The sequence below is a fragment of the Lonchura striata genome, chromosome 6 (genome assembly GCF_050655825.1).
Source record: "Lonchura striata isolate lonStrDom1 chromosome 6, ASM5065582v1, whole genome shotgun sequence".
NCBI classification, from domain to species: domain Eukaryota; kingdom Metazoa; phylum Chordata; class Aves; order Passeriformes; family Estrildidae; genus Lonchura; species Lonchura striata.
Genome location: NC_140708.1, coordinates 9,711,001 through 9,733,659, shown reverse-complemented (window position 1 = coordinate 9,733,659; position 22,659 = coordinate 9,711,001). Strand labels below are relative to the sequence as shown.

The 22,659-nt window shown below is 43.8% G+C and overlaps 1 protein-coding gene across 13 annotated transcripts; it reads left to right on the top strand.

Moving 5' to 3' along the window:
- The first annotated feature begins 1,476 nt into the window (after positions 1-1,476).
- LOC144246595 (uncharacterized) lies at positions 1,477-22,575 on the top strand. Of its 13 annotated transcripts, XR_014956110.1 has the most exons (29): positions 1,477-4,018; positions 4,530-4,864; positions 4,946-5,019; positions 5,096-5,200; positions 5,659-5,722; positions 5,801-5,842; positions 5,930-6,066; positions 6,172-6,243; positions 6,324-6,962; positions 7,041-7,082; positions 7,170-7,295; positions 7,410-7,490; positions 7,571-8,237; positions 8,316-8,357; positions 8,443-8,579; positions 8,685-8,756; positions 8,837-9,474; positions 9,553-9,594; positions 9,682-9,848; positions 9,932-10,004; positions 10,082-10,744; positions 10,823-10,864; positions 10,950-11,086; positions 11,192-11,263; positions 11,344-11,981; positions 12,060-12,101; positions 12,189-12,355; positions 12,439-12,511; positions 12,589-12,690. XR_014956110.1 is itself a non-coding variant. In XM_085582404.1 (8 exons), exons 3-8 carry the CDS (start codon positions 6,392-6,394, stop codon positions 7,580-7,582), a joined length of 327 nt encoding a protein of 108 aa, XP_085438530.1. In that variant the 5' UTR covers positions 5,931-6,066; positions 6,172-6,243; positions 6,324-6,391; the 3' UTR covers positions 7,583-7,711. The 13 variants fall into 13 exon arrangements, 7 of the variants coding, with proteins under 7 accessions (XP_085438530.1, XP_085438525.1, XP_085438526.1 ...); XR_014956108.1 differs by lacking the exons at positions 1,477-4,018; positions 4,530-4,864; positions 4,946-5,019; ... (17 more) ...; positions 12,439-12,511; positions 12,589-12,690 and having other exon boundaries at positions 5,931-6,066; positions 6,324-6,461; positions 6,899-6,962; positions 7,035-7,082; positions 7,571-7,711; XR_014956106.1 differs by lacking the exons at positions 1,477-4,018; positions 4,530-4,864; positions 4,946-5,019; ... (17 more) ...; positions 12,439-12,511; positions 12,589-12,690 and having other exon boundaries at positions 5,931-6,066; positions 6,324-6,461; positions 6,899-6,962; ... (1 more) ...; positions 7,170-7,337; positions 7,571-7,711.
- The last annotated feature ends 84 nt before the right edge of the window (positions 22,576-22,659 follow it).

The window sequence follows — 22,659 nt, the reverse complement described above, 5'->3', positions numbered from 1 at the left end:
GGAAAGAAGAAATGTGACTGGTTCCCACTATTGCTCCGTGCAGGCATTTTTAAAGGCTGCTGTACTTCTGTCCTCTTTTTCCACTCCAAGCTTGACTTTTCCCCTCCTTTTTCAACGTCTGCTGCTTTGGGTGTCCCAAGCAGGGCTGGGTTCCTCGGCTGGGGTCTTAGGAGTTGGTGCAGATTCTGCTTTTTCCGAAGGTGTATCAAAGCGTGTGAGCAAAAGGACTGTTTTGTCCAGGGGAAAGCTTTCTCTCAATGACCATCAATGCATGTATGTGTTTTAATCGTGTAACCAGGTGGATTAAGAAAAGCCAACACCTGTAGCAGATTTCTGTTGGATCTGTGTCTGTGAGAAGTGGGCTGTGTGCTGGAGAGGGAGATACGCTGTTGGAGAGTGGCAACAGCAGCAGGTGTGAGCTGTGAGGATGAGGAGGGCTCAGAGCAGCCCCAGGTGTGAGCTGTTAGCATGATGAGGGCTCAGAGCAGCCACAGGTGTGAGCTATTAGCATGATGAGGGCTCAGAGCAGCCACAGGTGTGAGTTGTTAAGATGATGAGGGCTCAGAGCAGCCACAGGTGTGAGCTGTTAGCATGATGAGGAGGGGCGGGGTCCTGCCGGGGGAGGTTATTTAAGGGCGAGGGTTTACCTTTGCTGGCTTCTGCACGGAACTGCTGGAGAAGAGGAGTTTATGGGGGGCTCCCGGGGCTGTCTCCTGGAAGGATGGTGAGCGCCTCGGACAGGGTCCGGGGAATCACCTGGATACACACTTGGATACGTGGAGCATTGCTCAAAGCGTAGCGGGGACTTTTCCCCTTTCCCTTTGAAATTTCGTCATCCTGAGGTTGAATTGGAGGGGGCAGTCCTGTGGTCCCGCCTTTTAAGAGGTTTGGACTGAGGTAAAAAGCTCCCTTTTGCCATCGTTTGAGGAAAGCCGCTTCTTTTCTTCTCTTCTAGGGGACGCGATTGAAAGGAACCCTACATTTCTTTTCCCTAGTTGGGGTGAGGTGAGCGCCGGAGCGTGGCGTCAGTGTCGGGGCTTCAGAGGAAGGGAGCTGCAGCTGTGGCAGCGCTGGCAGGGCGGGGATCGAGCTGTGCCGCTGCATTCGGGGCGCTTCTTCTGCCCCCGGCCCGGCAGCGAAGGGTCCGGCGCGGAGCCCTGCCGGCAGTGCCGGGGCTGGCCGTGGCGGAAGGGGAGCTGGGCGCGGCTGGGCTGCCGCGGGCCCGCCGGAGCCGCGCCGGTGCGAGCCGTGCGGAGCCGAGCGGAGCTTTGGCTGGGCCGGCGGGCGGGGGAGGCGGCGCGGGCAGGGCCGGTGCCGGCCGGTGCCGCCGCTCCGGGCGCGGGGCTCGGGCGCCGCCGGGGCCCCCTGGGCGCGGTGCCGGCCCCGCCGGGCCGGGGGCAGCGGGCGGGGGTCTCCCGGCGTGGCGCTGCCTCTGCCTGCCGGAGGAGCCGCTTTCCTGCCGGAGCCGCGCTGCACCCGGGGCCGGGAGCGCGGCTTCGCATCTTCCAGCCTCCCTCACTGCGCTGGTTTTGAGGCGCTCCTGAGGAATGTTTTGGGTCCTTTTCTTTTGTTCGTAGTTGGTGTAGGAGAAGGGTCACGGTGTACTTGTTGGTTGTTACGGTTCTTGGTTCAGGTGCTGTGACAAGGGCTTTTTTGGATTGAGTTGGTTGTTGGATTTTTTTTTTTTTTTGTGCGATATGTTGGATGTTTTGTTTGGATTATTTTCATGTTGTGAAAATATAATTGTAGTTATCTTCTTAAAGGATATGTTTTTTTAAGGTTTACACTGATTTTTATGGGTCGTAGCATGAAGTACAGGGTTGGTTTTTAATTAGGATGTGGTGGCTTTTATTAGCATGAGTATGTAGTGTTAGTTTTGGTGGGCTTGAGGTAGTGTGCTGTAGTGAATTAGTGAGGTTTTTTTTTAATCTTGGTAATTGCATTTTTAAATTTTCCTATAGTGGTTTTATTCATTTGGTTTGTTTAATTGTTGTGGACGTTTTATTGTTACCGGTAATTTGGGACTTATTTTTTGTGGTTACATTTCTCTTTTGGTGATGTGTTTATTTCTAGGTGGTATTTGTATTTTGATGGTTTGAGGCATTATGGGTTTATTGAGTTAGGAATAATTTTTTTGTTGTTACTGTATTTATTTGGGTTTTTGTTTCAGTTTGATGTACTTGTTGGTTGCTTTTTATCAGTGTTTTTTTTAGGAACTTGTGTATTTATACAGTGGATTTTTTTAGGTAGTTATTTATTTGGGTGCTTCTCTTTTTATTGTCTAGTGGTTTAGGTTTTTGTTAATCTCCTTTATTAGTTTGGTTTTTAAAGCTAACTTAGCAGAATGCTGGTTACTCTTTGAGTTAGTGTAGAGGTATGGTTTTAATTTTTAGCAGCTTTCAGGGTCTGTTGTATGGTTTGAAGTTTAGTAAGTTGGTTGGACTTCTTTTTCTAGTGGGTTTTGTGATTTGTTTTGTGGGTTTCTCTAGGGCTGTTTTTTATTTTTGTTTCATTTTTGTGATGTGTCTCACTGACAACTGTTAGTGAAAAGAGTGTAGTGTGGGGTTGTTTTTGCTGGTAGGTAATTCTATGGTGGTGTATTTTTAGTTTCTGTTGTTTGTTTTTGGGTTTCTTTTGTTAAAGTTTTCATTTTGGGGTTAATTTGTAATTATTTTTAAGGTTTTAGGGCGATTGAGATTTTTTTTATATGGATGTCCTGTATGATAACAGTTAATTTATTTGCTTTATGTGGCATTGATGGAAGGGTAGAGGACATTTTTGTATAGAATGTGTATTTTAATCATAGTACTAAAATAATACCATGGTAAGAGGGGCTGTGTTTTATTGTTTGTTTTTGAGGTGGTTTGGCATTTTCTTCTAAGTTGGGGGTTTTTTTTGTTGGCTCGTGGAGCCATTCTGGCTGTTTTTTATTAAATTGGTGGGACTTTGATGCTTTTTGATTTTGCTTTCTTTTTTTTTTTTTTTTTTTTTTTTGTGGTATAATAGTCTTTTAGAAGAATTTGGATGATTTTAAAAATATTTTTGTTATACTTTTCATCTAATGTTGTTGGATTATTACAGATGTTTTGGAGCTTTATTTTTTTGAAGTTTCATTTGGATGAATTTATGCTGGATGGTAGGACTGTGTTTTTATTTTTGGGGCAGTTGGTTGTAGGTGTATTGTATGTTTTTCAAGTGAAGGTAAATCGAGGTTTGTATTTGGTTGTTAGAGGAATGGAGAAAAATGTTTTGGTGATGTTAACAGTGGTGTGTTTTTTTGGGGTTTTTGATTTATAGTAAGTCTGGTACAGTAGTGTTTAATGGTGGAGTTCTTTAAGGTATGATAGTTTATAGTTAATTCTTATTGGTTTTAGATTTGTGTGTAGGTTAGAGGAGGTTATTGAAGGGTAAGTGGGTGTTTTAGATGAGTTTTAGTGTTTCAGTTTATAGAGCATTTTTTGGATGGGAGTTACAGTATTTTGAGTTGTTTGGTGTCACTGGTGATGTATTGTTGAGGTGGTAAGAAGTATTTGTTGGGTTTTTTTAAAGAAGGTTTATTGTAGATAGTTTTAGATAGTTGTGGTGGGTTGCTTGATTGTTTTATGTTTTTTAGCCTTTTTGTAGTTATTTGAAATATGTTAGAGTTTTTTGTGTTTATTGAAATACTTGATTTTGAGGAAGTTCCTGTTTAGAATGTATGAATTTTTCTTGGCTTAAAATAAAAAATTTATATTCTAGTTATAGTGAGGATTATTTTTTTTTTCTTTTCTTACTGCTATATTTTGTGATATTTGTGTTAGGTTAGTAGTAGGGATAGCTTTACTTTTACATGTTGAAACGAGGGTCGTGTGTACTGGTGTTCATAAAGGTTTAATATTTTTATGGTTCTGATGTGTTAGGTTAATGAATTTATAACGTTTACAAGACTTTTTTTTGTTTTTATTTCAATACAGGCAGGGTTTTCTTAGTTTTCGGGATTTGTTTGGCATAGATTTTAGAGGCGTAATTGAGGGGATATGTTGCAGAGGATAGATAGATATGATTGTTATCTTAGCTAGCCGGATGTCACTTCTACCCTTGGATGAATCCTGGAGTGAAATGGACTGTTCCATCCCACCCTGCAAAAGATTGTGGTTCATCCCGCACCTCTGTACCTACCCCTAAAACAGAGTCTGTAACCCCATTGGCCCATGCCTTGTCCCAGCCCACCTAGGAACCCCTGAAAAGGGGGCTCCGAGCGGCCATCCGGCCTCTTGGCCCTCTCCTCCTCTCTTGGACTTCCTCCCTCTCTTGGATTTCCTCCCCTCTAGGACTCCCTCCCTGCCTGGGGCTTCCCCTCTCCTAAACCCTCCGTTTCTCTCTCCCCTCCCCCGTCCTCCTAAGCCCAGCCCTGTGCTACGCCTGAGAGCACGAAGCTTGGGCATCCCTGAATTCTCCAATAAACCTCTTCCCCCAAGAGCAAGCTTCAGAGATCTCTGCCTCCCTACACCCCAACCGTGCAAAGGAGCTTACTCATCCCACAGGGATAGGACAGGGTGTCTCTGTTAATCTATTTGGCAATTTGGATACTGGGTAAATAAAATTAATATTTTGGTAGGATTTTGGGGTTTTGTTAGTTTAATTATTTATGAATTTGTGTGCCTGCAGCTGTAGTGTCTCTGCTGCAAGTCTCAGTATCCATTCATGTTTGTGTGCGTCAGGCAGTCCACTCGTGTACCAGCGAGTCCCCCCTGCAAGCGGCCGCAGAGCCGCTCCTTCGCTCTCCTGGGAATTCGGGGAGCGGCACACGGCTCTGCGACGAAGCCTTGATCTTTGTCACTTGGAGGTGGCACCAGGGAGCCTCAGGAGCGGCCGAGGAGTTGCTGTAAGTCGGGGAACTACTAGTGAGGGGGACCAGGGTCCACTCGAGTATTGGGAACGCCACCTCACCTCGCCTGCTCTTCAGCCAGGCAGACCCTGCCAGGAGGGCGTGGGCGAAGCGTGCGGCCCGAGGAGCCCGGCGTTCTCAGGAGAATAATGGTGAGCAGAGAATTGCTGAGTTGTGGCTGCTGTGCGGCTGAGATCGTGCAGTGATGTTTGGTGTTCTCGATTGTAGCTGAGCACGGGACCACAGCCTGGTGACCATAGGACATTCCCCGCTGGCGAGGCAGCCTCCATTGCCATGCGACGTGGATTCTCATGCCCAGATCCTGAGAGATAAGTGGAGGGCTAAGGCCCACAGAGGGGGTGAAAGCGGGGTGCTGGGAGGGCATTTTGAATGAGCTTTGGGGGTGGGGATGTGCAAGAAGTGTCCCCTTAGATCAGCTAAAGGGAAAGTGTCTGTTTTGATCACAGTGCTGAGGTGCTCAGGGCAGAGCAGTTCTGGTGTGTGTCCTGTCACTTGTCTCTGGTGCACTCTGTGTTCTTTGGGTCTCTCAGCTCTTTCTTCTCCTCAAAAGCTTTCTCTCCCTGTCCTGTGTCACGGGTGTCTGCACGTATTTGTCCCACAACTGCTCTGCCCTGCTGCATAGCCTGTAATAGCACAAGTCCTGGGGTCTTGAAATTTGTCATTTGCAGGGTGTAGTTGGGCTCTAGATTGTATGGGGAGATTGACATAACATGTTTGGTGATGCTAAGTTGTCCTGCAGCCGTTTGATACTAGTCCTAACTTCCTTTCAGATGCTGACAACTCCAATCAGTGGCAGAGAGCCCCAGTCCTGGGTGAGGGTGTTGCCATGATCAGGTCAGTCATTGTTTGCATTTGCAGGGGCAGCCTAAATGGTGACTGTGTTACAGCAGTGTTCTTTGCCTTTATTTTTAGGAGGTCCAGGCAGATAGCAGCAGTCAAGGCCAAGTGTGCCAGGTGAGCAGTGGACCAAAGCAGTTGTTTTTGCTCAGCTTTTAGTTTTTGGTGGAACTGTAAGCATCCACTGTTGTTTGTGTGCTTTAGGGAATCCACTCAGAGTACTTATACCTCTGTCTCCAACTGGCTGATGGACCGGGTTTCATGCACGTGTGGTCTTGCCAGAAGCATTACAGGACCCTGTGACAGAGCCTTCCAATTTTGCATTTCAAGGTCCCCTCCTGGTAACCCACAGGAATGGGCAAGGAGTTGTGGTGAGGCAAGGAAGAGGAGCGAGGGTACCCTCAAGTTGCAGCAGTGCCATGTCACCTTGTCTGCCCTTAACCTAGGTGTGCCTTGAGATGACGGTGTCAGAATCCGAGCGCGCCTGAGGTGTGTGGCCCAAGACTTCTTGGGAGACGGTGAGTAGCAGAATTGTCAGGTTCTGGCCCATGTGCTGTTAAGGTAGTGTGCTGACGTTTGGTTTTCTTTCTCTTGGCAGAGCAAGAGATAACAGCCTGATGACAACTGGAACTTCCCAGACAGGCAGGAGGCCTCGTTCTGCACCTGATGGGGATTTGCATCCCCAGATATGTGCAAGATAAGTGGAGAGCTACAACCCACAGAGGGGATGGAAGAGGTGCCGGGTTGGGACTCCCCAGGAGGGGTTTTTGAGTCAGTTTTGGAGATGGGGATGTTCAAGAAGTGTCTCCTAAGGCAACCTAAATGGAAAGTGTCTGCTTTGATCAAAGTGCTGAGGTGCTCAGGGCAGAGCAGTTCTGGTGTGTGTCCTGTCACTTGTCTCTGGTGCACTCTGTGTTCTTTGGGTCTCTCGGTCCTTTCTTCTCCTCAAAAGCTCTCTCTCCCTGTCCTGTGTCACGGGTGTCTGCACGTATTTGTCCCACAACTGCTCTGCCCTGCTGCATAGCCTGTAATAGCACAAGTCCTGGGGTCTTGAAATTTGTCATTTGCAGGGTGTAGTTGGGCTCTAGGTTGTATTAGGAGATTGCCTTAATATGTTTGGTGATGCTAAGTTGTCCTGCAGCCATTTGATACTAGTCCTAACTTCCTTTCAAGATGCTGACGACTCCAATCAGTGGCAGAGAGCCCCAGTCCTGGGTGAGGGTGTTGCCATGATCAGGTCAGTCGTTGTTTGCATTTGCAGGGGCAGCCTAAAGGGTGACTGTGTTACAGCAGTGTTCTTTGCCTTTAGTTTTAGGAGGTCCAGACAGTTAGCAGCAGTCAAGGCCAAGTGTCCAAGGTGAGCAGTGGACAGAAACAGTTGGTTTTGCTCAGGTCTCAATTTTTGGTGCAATTCTAAGCATTTATTCTTGATTTTGTGCTTTAGGGAATCAACTCCGAGTGCGCATACCTCCGTTACCAACTGGCTGATGGACCAGGTTTCATGCCCTTGTGATCTTGCTGGAAGCATTACAGGACCCTGTGATGGAGCCTTCCAATCCTGCATTTCAAGGTCCCATCCTGGTAGCCCTGAGGGAATGGCCAAGGTGTTGTGGTGAGTCAGGGAGGGATCAAATTCCACTCGTGTTTCAGCAATGCCATGTTGCCTTGTCTCCACTTAACCCAGGTGTCCCCTGCGATGACGGTGTCAGAATCCAAGCACGCCCAAAGCGTGAGGGCCAAGAACCTGGGCATTCTGAGGAGTATGGTGAGTAGCAGATTTACCAGGTTTTGGCTGATGTGCTGTTCAGATTTTGCACTGATGTTTAGTTTTCTTTCCCTTGGCAGACCAAGAGGTGACAGCTGGAACTTACCAGACAGGGAGATGGCGTTCTTCTGCACCCAACAGGGATTTGCATCCCCAGATATGTGCAAGATAAGTGGAGGGTTATGACCCACAGAGGGGCGTGATAAGCGAGGTGCCAGGTTGGGACTCCCCAGGAGGGGTTTTTCAGTCAGTTTGGAATTGGGGACGTCCAAGAAGTGTCTCCTTAGACCATCTAAAGGCGAAAAGTGTCTGTTTTGACCTTAGTGCTGAGGCATGCAGGGCAGAGCAGTTCCGATGAGTGTCCTGTCACATGTCTCTGGTGCACTCTGTGTTGTTTGGGTCTCTCGGTCCTTGCAGATATTCTTCTCATCAAGAGCTCTCTCTCCCTGTCCTGTCCCCTGGTTTGTCACATCCTGTCCTGTGTCACGGGTGTCTGCACGTATTTGTCCCACAACTGCTCTGCCCTGCTGCATAGCCTGTAATAGCACAAGTCCTGGGGACTTGAAATTTGTCATTTGCAGGGTGTAGTTGGGCTCTAGATTGTATTAGGAGATTGCCTTAATATGTTTGGTGCTGTTAAGTTGTCCTGCAGCTGTTTGACACTAGTCCTAACTTAATTTCAGATGCAGACAGTTCAGGTCAGTGGCAGAGGGCCCCATTGTTGCGTGAGGATTTTCCCATGATCAGGTCAGTCATTGTTTGCATTTGCAGGGGCAGCCTGAATGGTGACCATGTTACAGCAGTGTTCTTTGCCTTTATTTTTAGGTGGTCCAGGCAGATAGCAGCAGTCAAGGCCAAGTGTGCCAGGTGAGCAATGGACCAAAGGAGTTTTTTGCTCAGCTTTTAGTTTTTGGTGGAACTGTAAGCATCCACTGTTGTTTGTGTGCTTTAGGGAATCCACTCAGAGTACTTATACCTCTGTCTCCAACTGGCTGATGGACCGGGTTTCATGCACGTGTGGTCTTGCCAGAAGCATTACAGGACCCTGTGACAGAGCTTTCCAATTTTGCATTTCAAGGTCCCCTCCTGGTAACCCACAGGAATGGGCAAGGAGTTGTGGTGAGGCAGGGAAGAGGAGCGAGGGTACCCTCAAGTTGCAGCAATGCCATGTCACCTTGTCTGCCCTTAACCTAGGTGTGCCTTGAGATGACGGTGTCAGAATCCGAGCGCGCCTGAGGTGTGTGGCCCAAGACTTCTTGGGAGACGGTGAGTAGCAGAATTGTCAGGTTCTGGCCCATGTGCTGTTAAGGTAGTGCGCTGACATTTGGTTTTCTTTCTCTTGGCAGAGCAAGAGATAACAGCCTGATGACAACTGGAACTTCCCAGACAGGCAGGAGGCCTCGTTCTGCACCTGATGAGGAATTGCATCCCCAGATATGTGCAAGATAAGTGGAGAGCTACAACCCACAGAGGGGATGGAAGAGGTGCCGGGTTGGGACTCCTCAGGAGGGGTTTTTGAGTCAGTTTTGGAGATGGGGATGTCCAAGAAGTGTCCCCTTAGGCCAGCTAAAGGGAAAGTGTCTGTTTTGATCAAAGTGCTGAGGTGCTCAGGGCAGAGCAGTTCTGGTGTGTGTCCTGTCACTTGTCTCTGGTGCACTCTGTGTTCTTTGGGTCTCTCGGTCCTTTCTTCTCCTCAAAAGCTCTCTCTCCCTGTCCTGTGTCACGGGTGTCTGCACATATTTGTCCCACAACTGCTCTGCCCTGCTGCATAGCCTGTAATAGCACAAGTCCTGGGGTCTTGAAATTTGTCATTTGCAGGGTGTAGTTGGGCTCTAGGTTGTATTAGGAGATTGCCTTAATATGTTTGGTGCTGTTAAGTTGTCCTGCAGCTGTTTGACACTAGTCCTAACTTAATTTCAGATGCAGACAGTTCAGGTCAGTGGCAGAGGGCCCCATTGTTGCGTGAGGATTTTCCCATGATCAGGTCAGTCATTGTTTGCATTTGCAGGGGTAGCCTGAATGGTGACCATGTTACAGCAGTGTTCTTTGCCTTTATTTTTAGGAGGTCCCGGCAGTTAGCAGCAGTCAAGGCCCTGTGTGCCAGGTGAGCAGTGGACAGAAGCAGTTGTTCTTGCTCAGGTTTCAGGTTTTGGTGCAATTGTAAGCATCCATTGTTGTTTGTGTGCTTTAGGGAATCCACTCAGCATATGCCAAGCCCCTGTCACCAACAGCTGATGGCCTGGATTTCCTGTGCTTGTGAGCTCTCGGGAAGTATTGCAGGACTCTGAGATGAAGCCTTGAAATTTTGTATTTTAAGATTGCATCAGAGTTGCCTTTGGCAATGGCTGAGGAGTTGTGGTGAGACGCCGAGGTAGGGAGGGGGAGCCAAGGTCCACTCGTGTTTCAGCAATGCTGAGTCTCTTTGTCCCTTCTTAACCCAGGCAGACCCTGCGATGACGGTGGCAGCCTCTGAGCCTGGCCAAAATGTGCGGCCCGAGCGTTCTCAGGAGAATGGTGAGTAGCAGAATTGCTGGGTTTTGTCCATTGTGCAGCTAAGATCATGCAGTGATGTTTGGTGTTCTCGATTGTAGCTGAGCACGGGACCACAGCCCGGTGACCATAGGACATTCCCCGCTGGCGAGGCACCCTCCATTGCCAGGCGACGTGGATTCTCATCCCCAGATGCCAGAGAGATAAGTGGAGGGCTAAGGCCCGCAGAGGGGGTGAAAGCAGGGTGCTGGGAGGGCCTTTAGGATCAGCTTTGGGGGCAGGGATGTGCAAGAAGTGTCCCCTTAGGCCAGCTAAAGGGAAAGTGACTGTTTTGATCACAGTGCTGAGGTGCTCAGGGCAGAGCAGTTCTGGTGTGTGTCCTGTCACTTGTCTCTGGTGCACTCTGTGTTGTTTGGGTCTCTCGGTCCTTGCAGATATTCTTCTCATCAAGAGCTCTCTCTCCCTGTCCTGTCCCCTGGTTTGTCACATCCTGTCCTGTGTCACGGGTGTCTGCACGTATTTGTCCCACAACTGCTCTGCCCTGCTGCATAGCCTGTAATAGCACAAGTCCTGGGGACTTGAAATTTGTCATTTGCAGGGTGTAGTTGGGCTCTAGATTGTATTAGGAGATTGCCTTAATATGTTTGGTGCTGTTAAGTTGTCCTGCAGCTGTTTGACACTAGTCCTAACTTAATTTCAGATGCAGACAGTTCAGGTCAGTGGCAGAGGGCCCCATTGTTGCGTGAGGATTTTCCCATGATCAGGTCAGTCATTGTTTGCATTTGCAGGGGCAGCCTGAATGGTGACCATGTTACAGCAGTGTTCTTTGCCTTTATTTTTAGGTGGTCCAGGCAGATAGCAGCAGTCAAGGCCAAGTGTGCCAGGTGAGCAATGGACCAAAGGAGTTTTTTGCTCAGCTTTTAGTTTTTGGTGGAACTGTAAGCATCCACTGTTGTTTGTGTGCTTTAGGGAATCCACTCAGAGTACTTATACCTCTGTCTCCAACTGGCTGATGGACCGGGTTTCATGCACGTGTGGTCTTGCCAGAAGCATTACAGGACCCTGTGACAGAGCTTTCCAATTTTGCATTTCAAGGTCCCCTCCTGGTAACCCACAGGAATGGGCAAGGAGTTGTGGTGAGGCAGGGAAGAGGAGCGAGGGTACCCTCAAGTTGCAGCAATGCCATGTCACCTTGTCTGCCCTTAACCTAGGTGTGCCTTGAGATGACGGTGTCAGAATCCGAGCGCGCCTGAGGTGTGTGGCCCAAGACTTCTTGGGAGACGGTGAGTAGCAGAATTGTCAGGTTCTGGCCCATGTGCTGTTAAGGTAGTGCGCTGACATTTGGTTTTCTTTCTCTTGGCAGAGCAAGAGATAACAGCCTGATGACAACTGGAACTTCCCAGACAGGCAGGAGGCCTCGTTCTGCACCTGATGAGGAATTGCATCCCCAGATATGTGCAAGATAAGTGGAGAGCTACAACCCACAGAGGGGATGGAAGAGGTGCCGGGTTGGGACTCCTCAGGAGGGGTTTTTGAGTCAGTTTTGGAGATGGGGATGTCCAAGAAGTGTCCCCTTAGGCCAGCTAAAGGGAAAGTGTCTGTTTTGATCAAAGTGCTGAGGTGCTCAGGGCAGAGCAGTTCTGGTGTGTGTCCTGTCACTTGTCTCTGGTGCACTCTGTGTTCTTTGGGTCTCTCGGTCCTTTCTTCTCCTCAAAAGCTCTCTCTCCCTGTCCTGTGTCACGGGTGTCTGCACATATTTGTCCCACAACTGCTCTGCCCTGCTGCATAGCCTGTAATAGCACAAGTCCTGGGGACTTGAAATTTGTCATTTGCAGGGTGTAGTTGGGCTCTAGATTGTATTAGGAGATTGCCTTAATATGTTTGGTGCTGTTAAGTTGTCCTGCAGCTGTTTGACACTAGTCCTAACTTAATTTCAGATGCAGACAGTTCAGGTCAGTGGCAGAGGGCCCCATTGTTGCGTGAGGATTTTCCCATGATCAGGTCAGTCATTGTTTGCATTTGCAGGGGTAGCCTGAATGGTGACCATGTTACAGCAGTGTTCTTTGCCTTTATTTTTAGGAGGTCCCGGCAGTTAGCAGCAGTCAAGGCCCTGTGTGCCAGGTGAGCAGTGGACAGAAGCAGTTGTTCTTGCTCAGGTTTCAGGTTTTGGTGCAATTGTAAGCATCCATTGTTGTTTGTGTGCTTTAGGGAATCCACTCAGCATATGCCAAGCCCCTGTCACCAACAGCTGATGGCCTGGATTTCCTGTGCTTGTGAGCTCTCGGGAAGTATTGCAGGACTCTGAGATGAAGCCTTGAAATTTTGTATTTTAAGATTGCATCAGAGTTGCCTTTGGCAATGGCTGAGGAGTTGTGGTGAGACGCCGAGGTAGGGAGGGGGAGCCAAGGTCCACTCGTGTTTCAGCAATGCTGAGTCTCTTTGTCCCTTCTTAACCCAGGCAGACCCTGCGATGACGGTGGCAGCCTCTGAGCCTGGCCAAAATGTGCGGCCCGAGCGTTCTCAGGAGAATGGTGAGTAGCAGAATTGCTGGGTTTTGTCCATTGTGCAGCTAAGATCATGCAGTGATGTTTGGTGTTCTCGATTGTAGCTGAGCACGGGACCACAGCCCGGTGACCATAGGACATTCCCCGCTGGCGAGGCAGCCTCCATTGCCAGGCGACGTGGATTCTCATCCCCAGATGCCAGAGAGATAAGTGGAGGGCTAAGGCCCACAGAGGGGGTGAAAGCGGGGTGCTGGGAGGGCCTTTAGGATCAGCTTTGGGGGCAGGGATGTGGAAGAAGTGTCCCCTTAGGCCAGCTAAAGGGAAAGTGACTGTTTTGATCACAGTGCTGAGGTGCTCAGGGCAGAGCAGTTCTGGTGTGTGTCCTGTCACTTGTCTCTGGTGCACTCTGTGTTCTTTGGGTCTCTCGGTCCTTTCTTCTCCTCAAAAGCTCTCTCTCCCTGTCCTGTGTCATGGGTGTCTGCACGTATTTGTCCCACAACTGCTCTGCCCTGCTGCATAGCCTGTAATAGCACAAGTCCTGGGGACTTGAAATTTGTCATTTGCAGGGTGTAGTTGGGCTCTAGATTGTATGGGGAGATTGACATAACATGTTTGGTGATGCTAAGTTGTCTTGCAGCCGTTTGACACTAGTCCTAACTTAATTTCAGATGCTGACGGTTCAAATCTGTGGCAGAGAGCACTAGTCCTGGGGGAGGGTTTTCTTGTATCTTGTATCTCTGTCGGCTTACGTTGTATGCACTTATGTTGCACCTGCCTGTGTCGGCTTCTAATGTATGTGTGTATGTTGCGCCTACCTATGTTGCCTTATGTTGTTTGTGCTTATACTGTATGTACCTACGTTGCCTTATGTTGTTTGTGCTTATACTGTATGTACCTACGTTGCCTTATGTTGTTTGTGCTTATACTGTATGTACCTACGTTGCCTTATGTTGTTTGTGCTTATACTGTATGTACCTACGTTGCCTTATGTTGTTTGTGCTTATACTGTATGTACATACGTTACCTTATGTTATATGCACCTCTGTTGTGGCAATTATGATCGGAGCTGCCTTGCCCGGGCACGTAGTCACGCTCAGGTAGAGCAGTTATAAAGCTTTGCCGTTCATCTGTTCTCTACGGGGTTTGGGGTACAACCCTGATGGGCCCAGAGTTGGTATAGCTCCTAGCTCTCAGATAGTCAGTCACTGACCGCCTCCCCTTGTCTCGTAGGTCCCCGGGTCCCTACAGAATTTCCTGGAATCTACCATTTGACATGGAGGTCCTGCGGTCAGAAGAAGCGTTTAAGCATATTCTTCAGTGCAGCGTTTCACGTAAGGGTGGCAGCCAGCATGTCAGCAGAAGAATGTGTGAGAGTGTGACTGTCTGTGTCTGTCTGTGAGAGTTTGTGTGTGCTTGTGTCTGCAGCTGTGTGTGTGTGTGTGTGTGGAGCAGTTCCAACCTTGTGTGTATGGCCTTTGCCTTTCAGGGGGGGTTTTCATCAGGCAGGAGGATTTTTTGGGAGTCTCCGGAGCGAGTTGCCGTGAATGTGAGTTTGTGCGTAACGCGAAGGGGGCGTGCACGTCGGCGGAGCGTTTTGCGCCGTTTTTGTTCCGGGTGCATCATAACAATAAAAGCGTTGTGGACTTTTCTGAAATGGAGACACGGTTATATTGTGTCAATATGTATTTGGCTTGTAATACATTATATTGTTCTGTCTTTGCAGTTGTTCCTGTCTATTGATGTATTTTGCTGTATGTAAATTGGACTTGTACTTGTGTGCCTAGGTATGATGTATTCTTTGTTTTATTTGTCTCTGTACTTGCATTTGTATACGTTGTTTCCCTGTGTATTGCTGAAGTTTAAATTAAGGGAATAAAGATTAATCAGCCCTAATAATGATGCCTCTTACCCTCTGTCCTGCCCACCATTCATCTCCTGTCTTTCTTTGGTGTGGTTGAGTCGTATCATTCTCACCCTTTTTCTCCCTTTGCCTCTTACTTTCCTCTTTAGTCTATTCCTCACTTTATCCTTCCATGTGTAACTCTTTGTCTCTGGCTGTGTTTTCCTTTGTTTCCATTTCTAACACATCTCTATGTTTCTCTAACCCTATTTCCTTCTCACCCTGTCTATTTTCTTCCATTCCTCTACATGTATTTCCCCATGTCTCTTTGTCTCTTTCAATCTAGGTTTCACTATGTTTTCTTCTTTTTTTTCCTCTTTGTCAGCCTTTGTCTTTCTAACACTTGCTATCATTGTCTTTGTCTCTGACCCTTTTTCCTTTTCTGTCCAACTTCAACTTTTTTGTCTAACTCTCTATTTCTTTCTCTCTTGAACCCTACCTTGTGTTCAGTCTCTCCATTTGTTTTCCTGTAGGTTTTTAGCTCTATTTCTTCTTTTTCTTGTCTCTCTATTTCCTTTTCTCTTTCATTTCAAGTGCTTCCTTTTCTGTTTGTCTTTCACTCTTTTTCTCTTTACCCCACCTTTCTTTCCTCTTTCTCTGCCTTTCTCTTTCTAATCTGACTTTTTTGGTTTTTCTTTTTATCTCTGACTCTTATTTTTCTTGCTTTGTTTTCTTTCTTCTTCTCACTCTCTCCTCTTCCTTTTCTTCTCAGTTTTTCTTCTCACTCTCTCCTCTTTCTTCTCGCTCTCTTCTCTTTCTTCTCACTCTCTCCTCTTTCTTCTCACTCTTTTCTTTCTTCTTCTTCTCCCTCCCTCCTCTTTTTCTTCCTCTTACTCTCTCCTCCTCACTCTCTCCTCTTTTTCTTCCTCTTACGCTCTCCTCCTCTCTCCTCTTCTTCTTCCTCTTAGGCTAAATACTTGTATCAGACATTTTAAACAGCTCTTTTATACAGAAGTGAATACATTAAAAGAGAAAGGGAAAGAAAATAACTGGTAATATATTTCAAAAGTCAAACCAGTATTTAATTTCTGCATCAAGTATTGCAATCAAAGACACCTAAAAGATTCACCTTTCCATAAAATCAAGGTTTTAGTTATTGAGATGGTGGTTTACTTATTTAGGTGGTTGTTTTTTGTCCTTCTAACAGCTTGTATTTTTAACTGTTTAGTCCATCAGCAGACAGACACCCTGTCCATCTTAACATAGGCTAAAATGGCCATAAAAATAGTGCAGGTGATGACATTGGTTAGCAATCTTTTCTTCTTCATCATCATCATCTCACATTAACATAGAGAGACGAAAGGCACAAGGAATTCAAATTATTAGCTTTGAGAACTGAAATAAAAATCTTCTTTCCACAATTAGCCTACATATAGTGGCATTAGAAATACCACTTTAAGTTCTGAAAGTACTGGAAGGAATTTATACCCAAAGGATCCTAATTCTTTGGTAAGTCAAAGCTGCCATTTGTATCTGTGAACACTATCACTTGGAGAAAATGCAACACTTAGGAAGAGTTTTAATTGTTTTTTTCATTACTTGACTGTCATTTTTTCTGAAGTTTTTACAGCTTCTTGCATTCAAATGAAGGAAGATTAAGGCTGGATGGTTAAGGTTGTAATGCAGCATTTCAAAGTAATATTTGTGAAGATGTACTAGAAACTGCATTGCTTAGAAACCTATTATTTCAGTAATCCTTTCTCAGAACTTCACAAAGGTCCTTTTATTGTGTCTCTGATAAATAAAATGTGATTTCTATTTAGAAAGAATTAAGGTAGTGAAGACTAACTAGAGAAGAACATGCAACCTTATAGATACTGAGGCAAAAAATAAAGCAAAATGGTTAGTTGCTGGTTCCAACTGGTATTTTTAAGTCTGTATGGCTAAGCATCTCTATCTTAAATTTGTGATCTTTCTGCAATTTTGTATTTATGGGGCTTATGCCTGTTCAGAGTAATTAGTGTCATTTACATTAGAACAAATACTGAAATACAAAAAATGAAAAGTTATTGGCAAATGGGATACAGAGTAGCAAATCTGGAAATTAGACGCTGCTGATATTTATCTGTAATGAAATTTGGCATAGGACCAGCAATAGCCAGAAGTAGGTAGAATATCCTGTGATACAGCATCTGAAATTCATCAAAAGCCCCCCTCCAAATTACCTTCGGTATTGTAAAAGTTTCCATTCTTTTTATTATTTGTACTTTATTAGAGGCATCTTGTCAGTACTACTTTTTCTTAGCCTTATCCGGAGATGCTTTCTTATGTCTGACTCCTGAAAGTCTCTGTGCAGAACCAGAGTTCTGCAGAGCTTTTCCCCCTGTATTCCTTCCCTTTTCTGTCTTCCCAAAAGCTTTTGGGATTTTGGCTTTTACACCATAATTTACTTAATTGCCTTTTCGTGTCAGATAATTCTTATGCATATAACATCTCATTTTTAACTACCTGCTTGGTATTGCTACAACATCAAAGAACTTATAAAATTATTCTTTGGTCTCTTATTAGATTTTTTGCTTTGTCCTTACAGAATCTTCTCTGATAAATAGAAGTGGTAGTGCTTTTTATTTACTGCCTTAATTTCCTGTAATAAAAAAACACTCTATGTTCATTAATCATTCAACGACAAAGGATATTCTGTATTGGAGCCAAAATTGTATACGTTTCTAAGCAACTACAGCATTTTGCTTTATTTTCTTAAATCTGTTTCAGAGCTTTGATCAAATTGCACTCTCCAATTGTTTTCCAAAGGGTGTAATAAGAGAAAAAAAATAACCATTTTTATAACGAAATTTCAAGCCAATAAAATCCTTAAAGTAAATTTGATTCTGTAAATGAGGACTAGGAAGAGGAAGAGAAGTTGCATCATCTGAGTTTAACCATCCCCTTAGCACACTGATCTAAAACAGGAAAAGCGTATGAAAAACTGCAGAGGTGTCTTCTGAGAAGGTATATGCACATTTCACATACTTCTTGTTCTGTATCTTTCTTCTAAACAGTGATTAAAGCAGCTCCCAGTACAGATCTGTAACAAATTCATGAGCAAATCTGATAAAACGTGTCTTTGAGTAAACTGTGAACCTAACCTGACAACTAAGATAACTAGTTTGTCAGTTGATCTAACCACACCATTCTTTTCTCCTGTATCTGGTTTCTTTTCTTCAGAATTAACCCAGTACTTTCTCTCCCATCGTGCTTTACAAACAACCTCCCTATCTGCTTTTTGTGCCCTATGAAGCCAAGAGGAGCAGTGATGCACAGGAACACTGAAACTCCAATGTCTGGTCAACTAAATCTGGATGATGCTCTTTAGGAGCAGCAGAATGATTTTCTAACTGCAAAAACTGTTATAATACCACTTATTTAAACTTGATTTCCTGTTCACTTGTGAATTGATTATTTGACCTTAAATTGTTATGGTTTTTTTGACCATAAAGCCAGTTCTGATTTGCTGAGTTGATGCAGTAGAAAATACTTATATTTACATGGTTCAGCTGTTCGCAGGTAAAGTTGCATGATTCAATAGCCACTGGACATGCTGAGTTCTGACTGGCGTGTTAAAATTTTTCTAATATGTGGGAACTCAAAATGTCTCTCAGACATTTTTAGAGGTTCCAGGCCTTGGTCAGAGGCATTCTAGACCCTGGCAGACAGCTGAAAAACAGCTGTGATTTTGAGTTTGAGCCATGGAATGAATTGCCAACTTTGGAGGTGGAACAAGCAATCACAAAAGGTTAGATAGTATAGTAAAAGTAGTTACAAAGTAGAGGGGAAATTTTTTTAGTATTGTACAGGGGGGGTTTAACACATGTACATGGGGGTCAGAAGTTCTAAGATGGAGGAAAGTGGGCTGATCCTGTTCTTCCTCCTTCTTTTTCCTTACCTCCATATTCTTGGTGATGTTGGCACTCACAGATTGGTTTAGAGTAGAAAAACACTTGGCAACGTAGGTAGTAGGTATTGGGGAATAATTGTAAACATGTTATACGTAATATATCTTATAAAAGATAGCAGCAGCCCTGGGCGGAGAGGGAGACGAAGAAGACAGCAGATCGAGAGGATGTCAGGGGGTGTGTGTGCCTCTACCCAGGCCGCTGATCAAAGAGCCGCAGTCCAAGAACATAATCTGTTAGATAACTAGCGATAAACTGCCTTGAGACCGAACAGCTAAAGCCTGCGGAGTTTTTCTTTGGAAGCACGGGTTGGAGGAGGAATTTCACCACCACATGAGACCCCAGAGCAAGGCCGGGGTTCTCACAGTAATAAAGATGCACCCTTTGTTTATCCACCTTTGTCATTTATACATCCAGCTGTGAAGCTCTCCAGCTTTGCAGTGCTGTTTACTAGGACAATTGAATACCATAACTTCCCAAATTTTGTGTACGTGACCAATCAATATGCAGATTTTATAGCCATAATTTCACACACAGACAATTTGTTAATCGGGCTGCATGCTAAGCTGAGGAAAGCAACACAGCAAATAGTTTTTGCTTTTTGATAGTTTCTGCCATGTCGAGCTCTCATTCTGTCCATTGGTAATGATTGTACCTCTCATGGGAAGAAATCTGACGGACAAACATACAAAACAATCCACTATTTGGCATAGAGGGAACTAACAACAATAACAGAAGTTTAATATTTTGCTTTCTTTGTCACCTAAGGGGGTGGAAGGTATTCTAGTTCATTGAGTTTATATTCTGCCACTGATCTTTAGCTGAGGGACACAAAGATATATGTGTTATGCGTGTTTGCATATTTATGTGTTTATATATGCATGTAGATATAGACATATAAAAACACATAAATACACACAGGTGGGGGTGTATGTATATGTATGTTTTATATATATATGCCTGAGGTCATATGTGTGTGGGATTCAGTTTGTGTTCTGTTAAACCCAGCCCTCTGTGTGTGTGTGTGTTTGCACCTCGTCCACAGGAGCTGGTTACAGTCCTGGCTATTGAACTGTTGTTGTTTTCAAGCTGTAATTTATTTGGTAATGATATACAATGTTTCACAGTGATAAGGAGTCAATAATGAATATGTTATGCTTTAACATCATAAAGACATCCTTAGGAAAAAGTCCCTGTCTTTCTCCAACAGTGATCCATATGGTGTGCTACTAAAAGGAGAAGATCTCTGAGTGAACAAATGTGAAATAGTACAGACTTAATCTTTATTGCTCTTTTCCTATCAAGATAGCCTTTGTTGTCTGGCCTATGAAGACACTGCAAGACTACTCACTCATACAGCATTGTGTTATTGTTCACTTTTATTTTCTCTAAAGCAGACCGGGGTTGTTTTTTTCTTTTTCCTTTGCATATGTCTTAAGAAGTTGACCTTTAGCTTTACTAATGCAATTAATAGTTTTTGCTTCCTATCTCCTATAAATGATGTTGGTGAAATAGGTCACCTGATTTCATGTTCTAGTAGGTACAGTCAGAGAAAATTCTGGATATGTAAATTATCATATTTAATTAGCATTATTTCTATCCTCTTTATTACACATTTTGCAATACTATTGATTGTTGGACCTAGAGTATCTTTTGTCCTCAAGCCACACACCTAGAAGTCACCTAAATCTTCATTTTTTCTGAGGATAATTCAGCTTGGAATATTTTTTTTTAAATCTAGATTAAGAGTAAATAATTTAAATGGAAGTTTTGACAGGACCACACGTATAAGGTTTTGAAGTATTTCAAGACTACGAAAAATTGCTACCCTGTCATCTGACTTTTTAGTCTTTATCTAAGACATAAACCACGTGTTTGTTTGATGTTTGATTTTTTGTCATAAAAGGAGTAGGTGCTTTATCAATAGACTTTATTTTAATCAATACTGCCTTGATTATTCCCTACATGAATCCAATTTTTATTTCTACTGTCTAGAGTGGGAAAATATGAGAAAGAGTTCCCCACATCAAATCCATCTGCATCATCTCAGAGGCTGCCTTCTGTAGCTTAAACATGACTAAACCCCTCCCACTGTTACACTGGAGTCTTGCTGACTCAAAACTTTAAAAAAACCTTGTAGTTTTCACTCCATTTAAATGTGTCACTTTTAATAGCAAAACAAGTAGAGAAATTCCAATGTGAACTCATTTTAGAGCAATGACCAAGTATTATGAATATTTGACTGTATTTAATCTTTCAGCTCCTTTTCTTATTGCATCCTTAATCCTACTCCTGAAGGGACTTGGATTTAAATACAGTAGAATTTCCAGTGTTGAGCAAATCTCTGGTTTCATACCTGAAGATCTCCTTAGTTCAAAAATCCACTTTGTAATTAATTTTATTTATGCTGTGCAACTCTGCTTTCCCAGATATTAAAAAGCATATTGGCAAAGAATATGACATTATTTCTTGAATAAAATGACAGGAAGTAATGCAGCAAGATTTTCTGCCTTGAGAGTCACCTGACTTCTCCATTCAGTGACTTTATATTCCTATTCAGGGATTATTATACCTAAGAGATCCAGAGTATAGCCAAGAGAATAGTAATAGAGAAGTTCTAACTGTAATGCTGATTTTCTACTGTTTGTTACTATTTCCTCACCCATAAAAGGCACTTGTAATTAATTTTCTGTTCCCTAGGACCACCTGTAGAAGTAAACTTCACTATTGGTGATGAGATTTAAACACGAAGAAAAAAAGCTGGGTAAGTATGAAGTTGTTAAACTCGCTGTCACAAGACTGTATTGTTGAAGACTGTTACAGGGATGATGGGAGTCTGGGATAAGTTTAGCTATGAAAACTTAGTTCCATTTCATTAAGTAGGCTTAAAAGAAGACCCAAATTGGGTTGGTTTTTTGCTGTTGTTGTTGGGGTTTTTTTGGTATTTTGGTTTTTTTTTTTTTGGGTTTTTTTTGGTTTTTTTTTTTGAAAACTGAATATTTTTGGAAAAAATATGAAGTAGTTATCTCTGACATTTCTATTGACAGGTTGCCAAGACATGTCTGGGGAATCGTAATGATTCAGCATCTCGTTTGGAAGCAGCAGAAACAGAGACAAGCTTTCAGGTATTCTCTTCCAGAGTAATTTTTGGGGTTTTACTAAAAAGTCTCATGCGATTCAGTTACTTAAAGTATACTTACACATTCTTCACCAAGTTCTGTCTCAAAAGAGAAGACTACTTAATTCAGACTTTGACTGTGTCTGATTGCAATTGATCTGTTCAAAATGATTTCTGGCTGGTAACAACTTGCAAACTATGAAATATTTGGAAAGCTGGTAGTCAAATGAATTAGTAGTCAAATTACTTAATTTGACAGTGTGATGTGTATAGCCCTGGAAGCAGGAGTAAGGAGAGTTATCCAAAATAATTAAATATTAAATACCTATGTGGTTGTTTTCATACATATATACATAAAATATGCAGTGATATGAAGCTGTATGTAGCATCAGACTTGTATGGTTTTGCACTGTGAAGGTTGTTAATGATGCTTTCTTAGAGATCAGGACCCTTTTCTAGGGACAATTCCATTGCCATGGAATTTTAGCAGACTTTTTTATTTCTGTTTATGTATATATGTATTCTATACACCATGTTTTTACCTTTACAGAAGTTTCACAGCCCTCCATGGACTAAACCTGAAGATGAAAAATCACCTGAAAAAAAAGAGAAAAAATACGAAGAATCAGTTAGTACACCAGAATAAAAACTCTAAATGCTACTAACCTACATTGAAAAATGCCAATCACTTCTGTTTTCATGTTCTGCTAGCACAAAGGCATGAAATGTCCCAGGTTTCTAAAGCATGCGTTTTTCACTATTCTATGAATGTCTGTAAATTAGTCTATAACAGACCATTTAGTACCTTCCAGCAATAATCCAAAATTGATGTTTGAAGAAGTGCTTTGTAAAGCAGTCCAGTTTTTGAACTCTTGTTCTACCTTATCAGTAATTGTATACTATAAATTACCTGTTTTGTAAACAACAGTCATTCTCAAGTATATTTCTCACTGTTTTATTTCATGTAATTTTGTGGCAGATTCGGTTCTAATATTAAGAGGCAGTCAATGTGGAGGGGGGGAAGATATCTGTGTAACCATATTTGAAGTACAATCCTTAAGTGCAACTGCAAAAAGACAGCTGTGTGTGTGGGGGGGTCCATGTATGCTTACCTTTTAGTAATTCCATCTCAAATCTACTTACTTACACAATAAAATATGCTTATTGTGTTCTTTCTTTCCTCAGTGCTATCTTAACTAGTTCATTTTTGAACACTGAAAAGCTGACAGAATTGGATTTTAAGGGATGGAGATGGAGAGAATCA

Bases quoted from the DNA above. Each gene is read 5' to 3' on its own strand.
- LOC144246595 (XM_085582397.1), top strand. From the start codon at position 6,392: ATGGGGATTTGCATCCCCAGATATGTGCAAGATAAGTGGAGAGCTACA. The intron at 6,462-6,898 runs GTGCCGGGTTGG...CTTCCTTTCAAG, and splicing joins CCACAGAGGGGATGGAAGAG to ATGCTGACGACTCCAATCAG. The intron at 6,963-7,034 runs GTCAGTCGTTGT...CTTTGCCTTTAG, and splicing joins GAGGGTGTTGCCATGATCAG to TTTTAGGAGGTCCAGACAGT.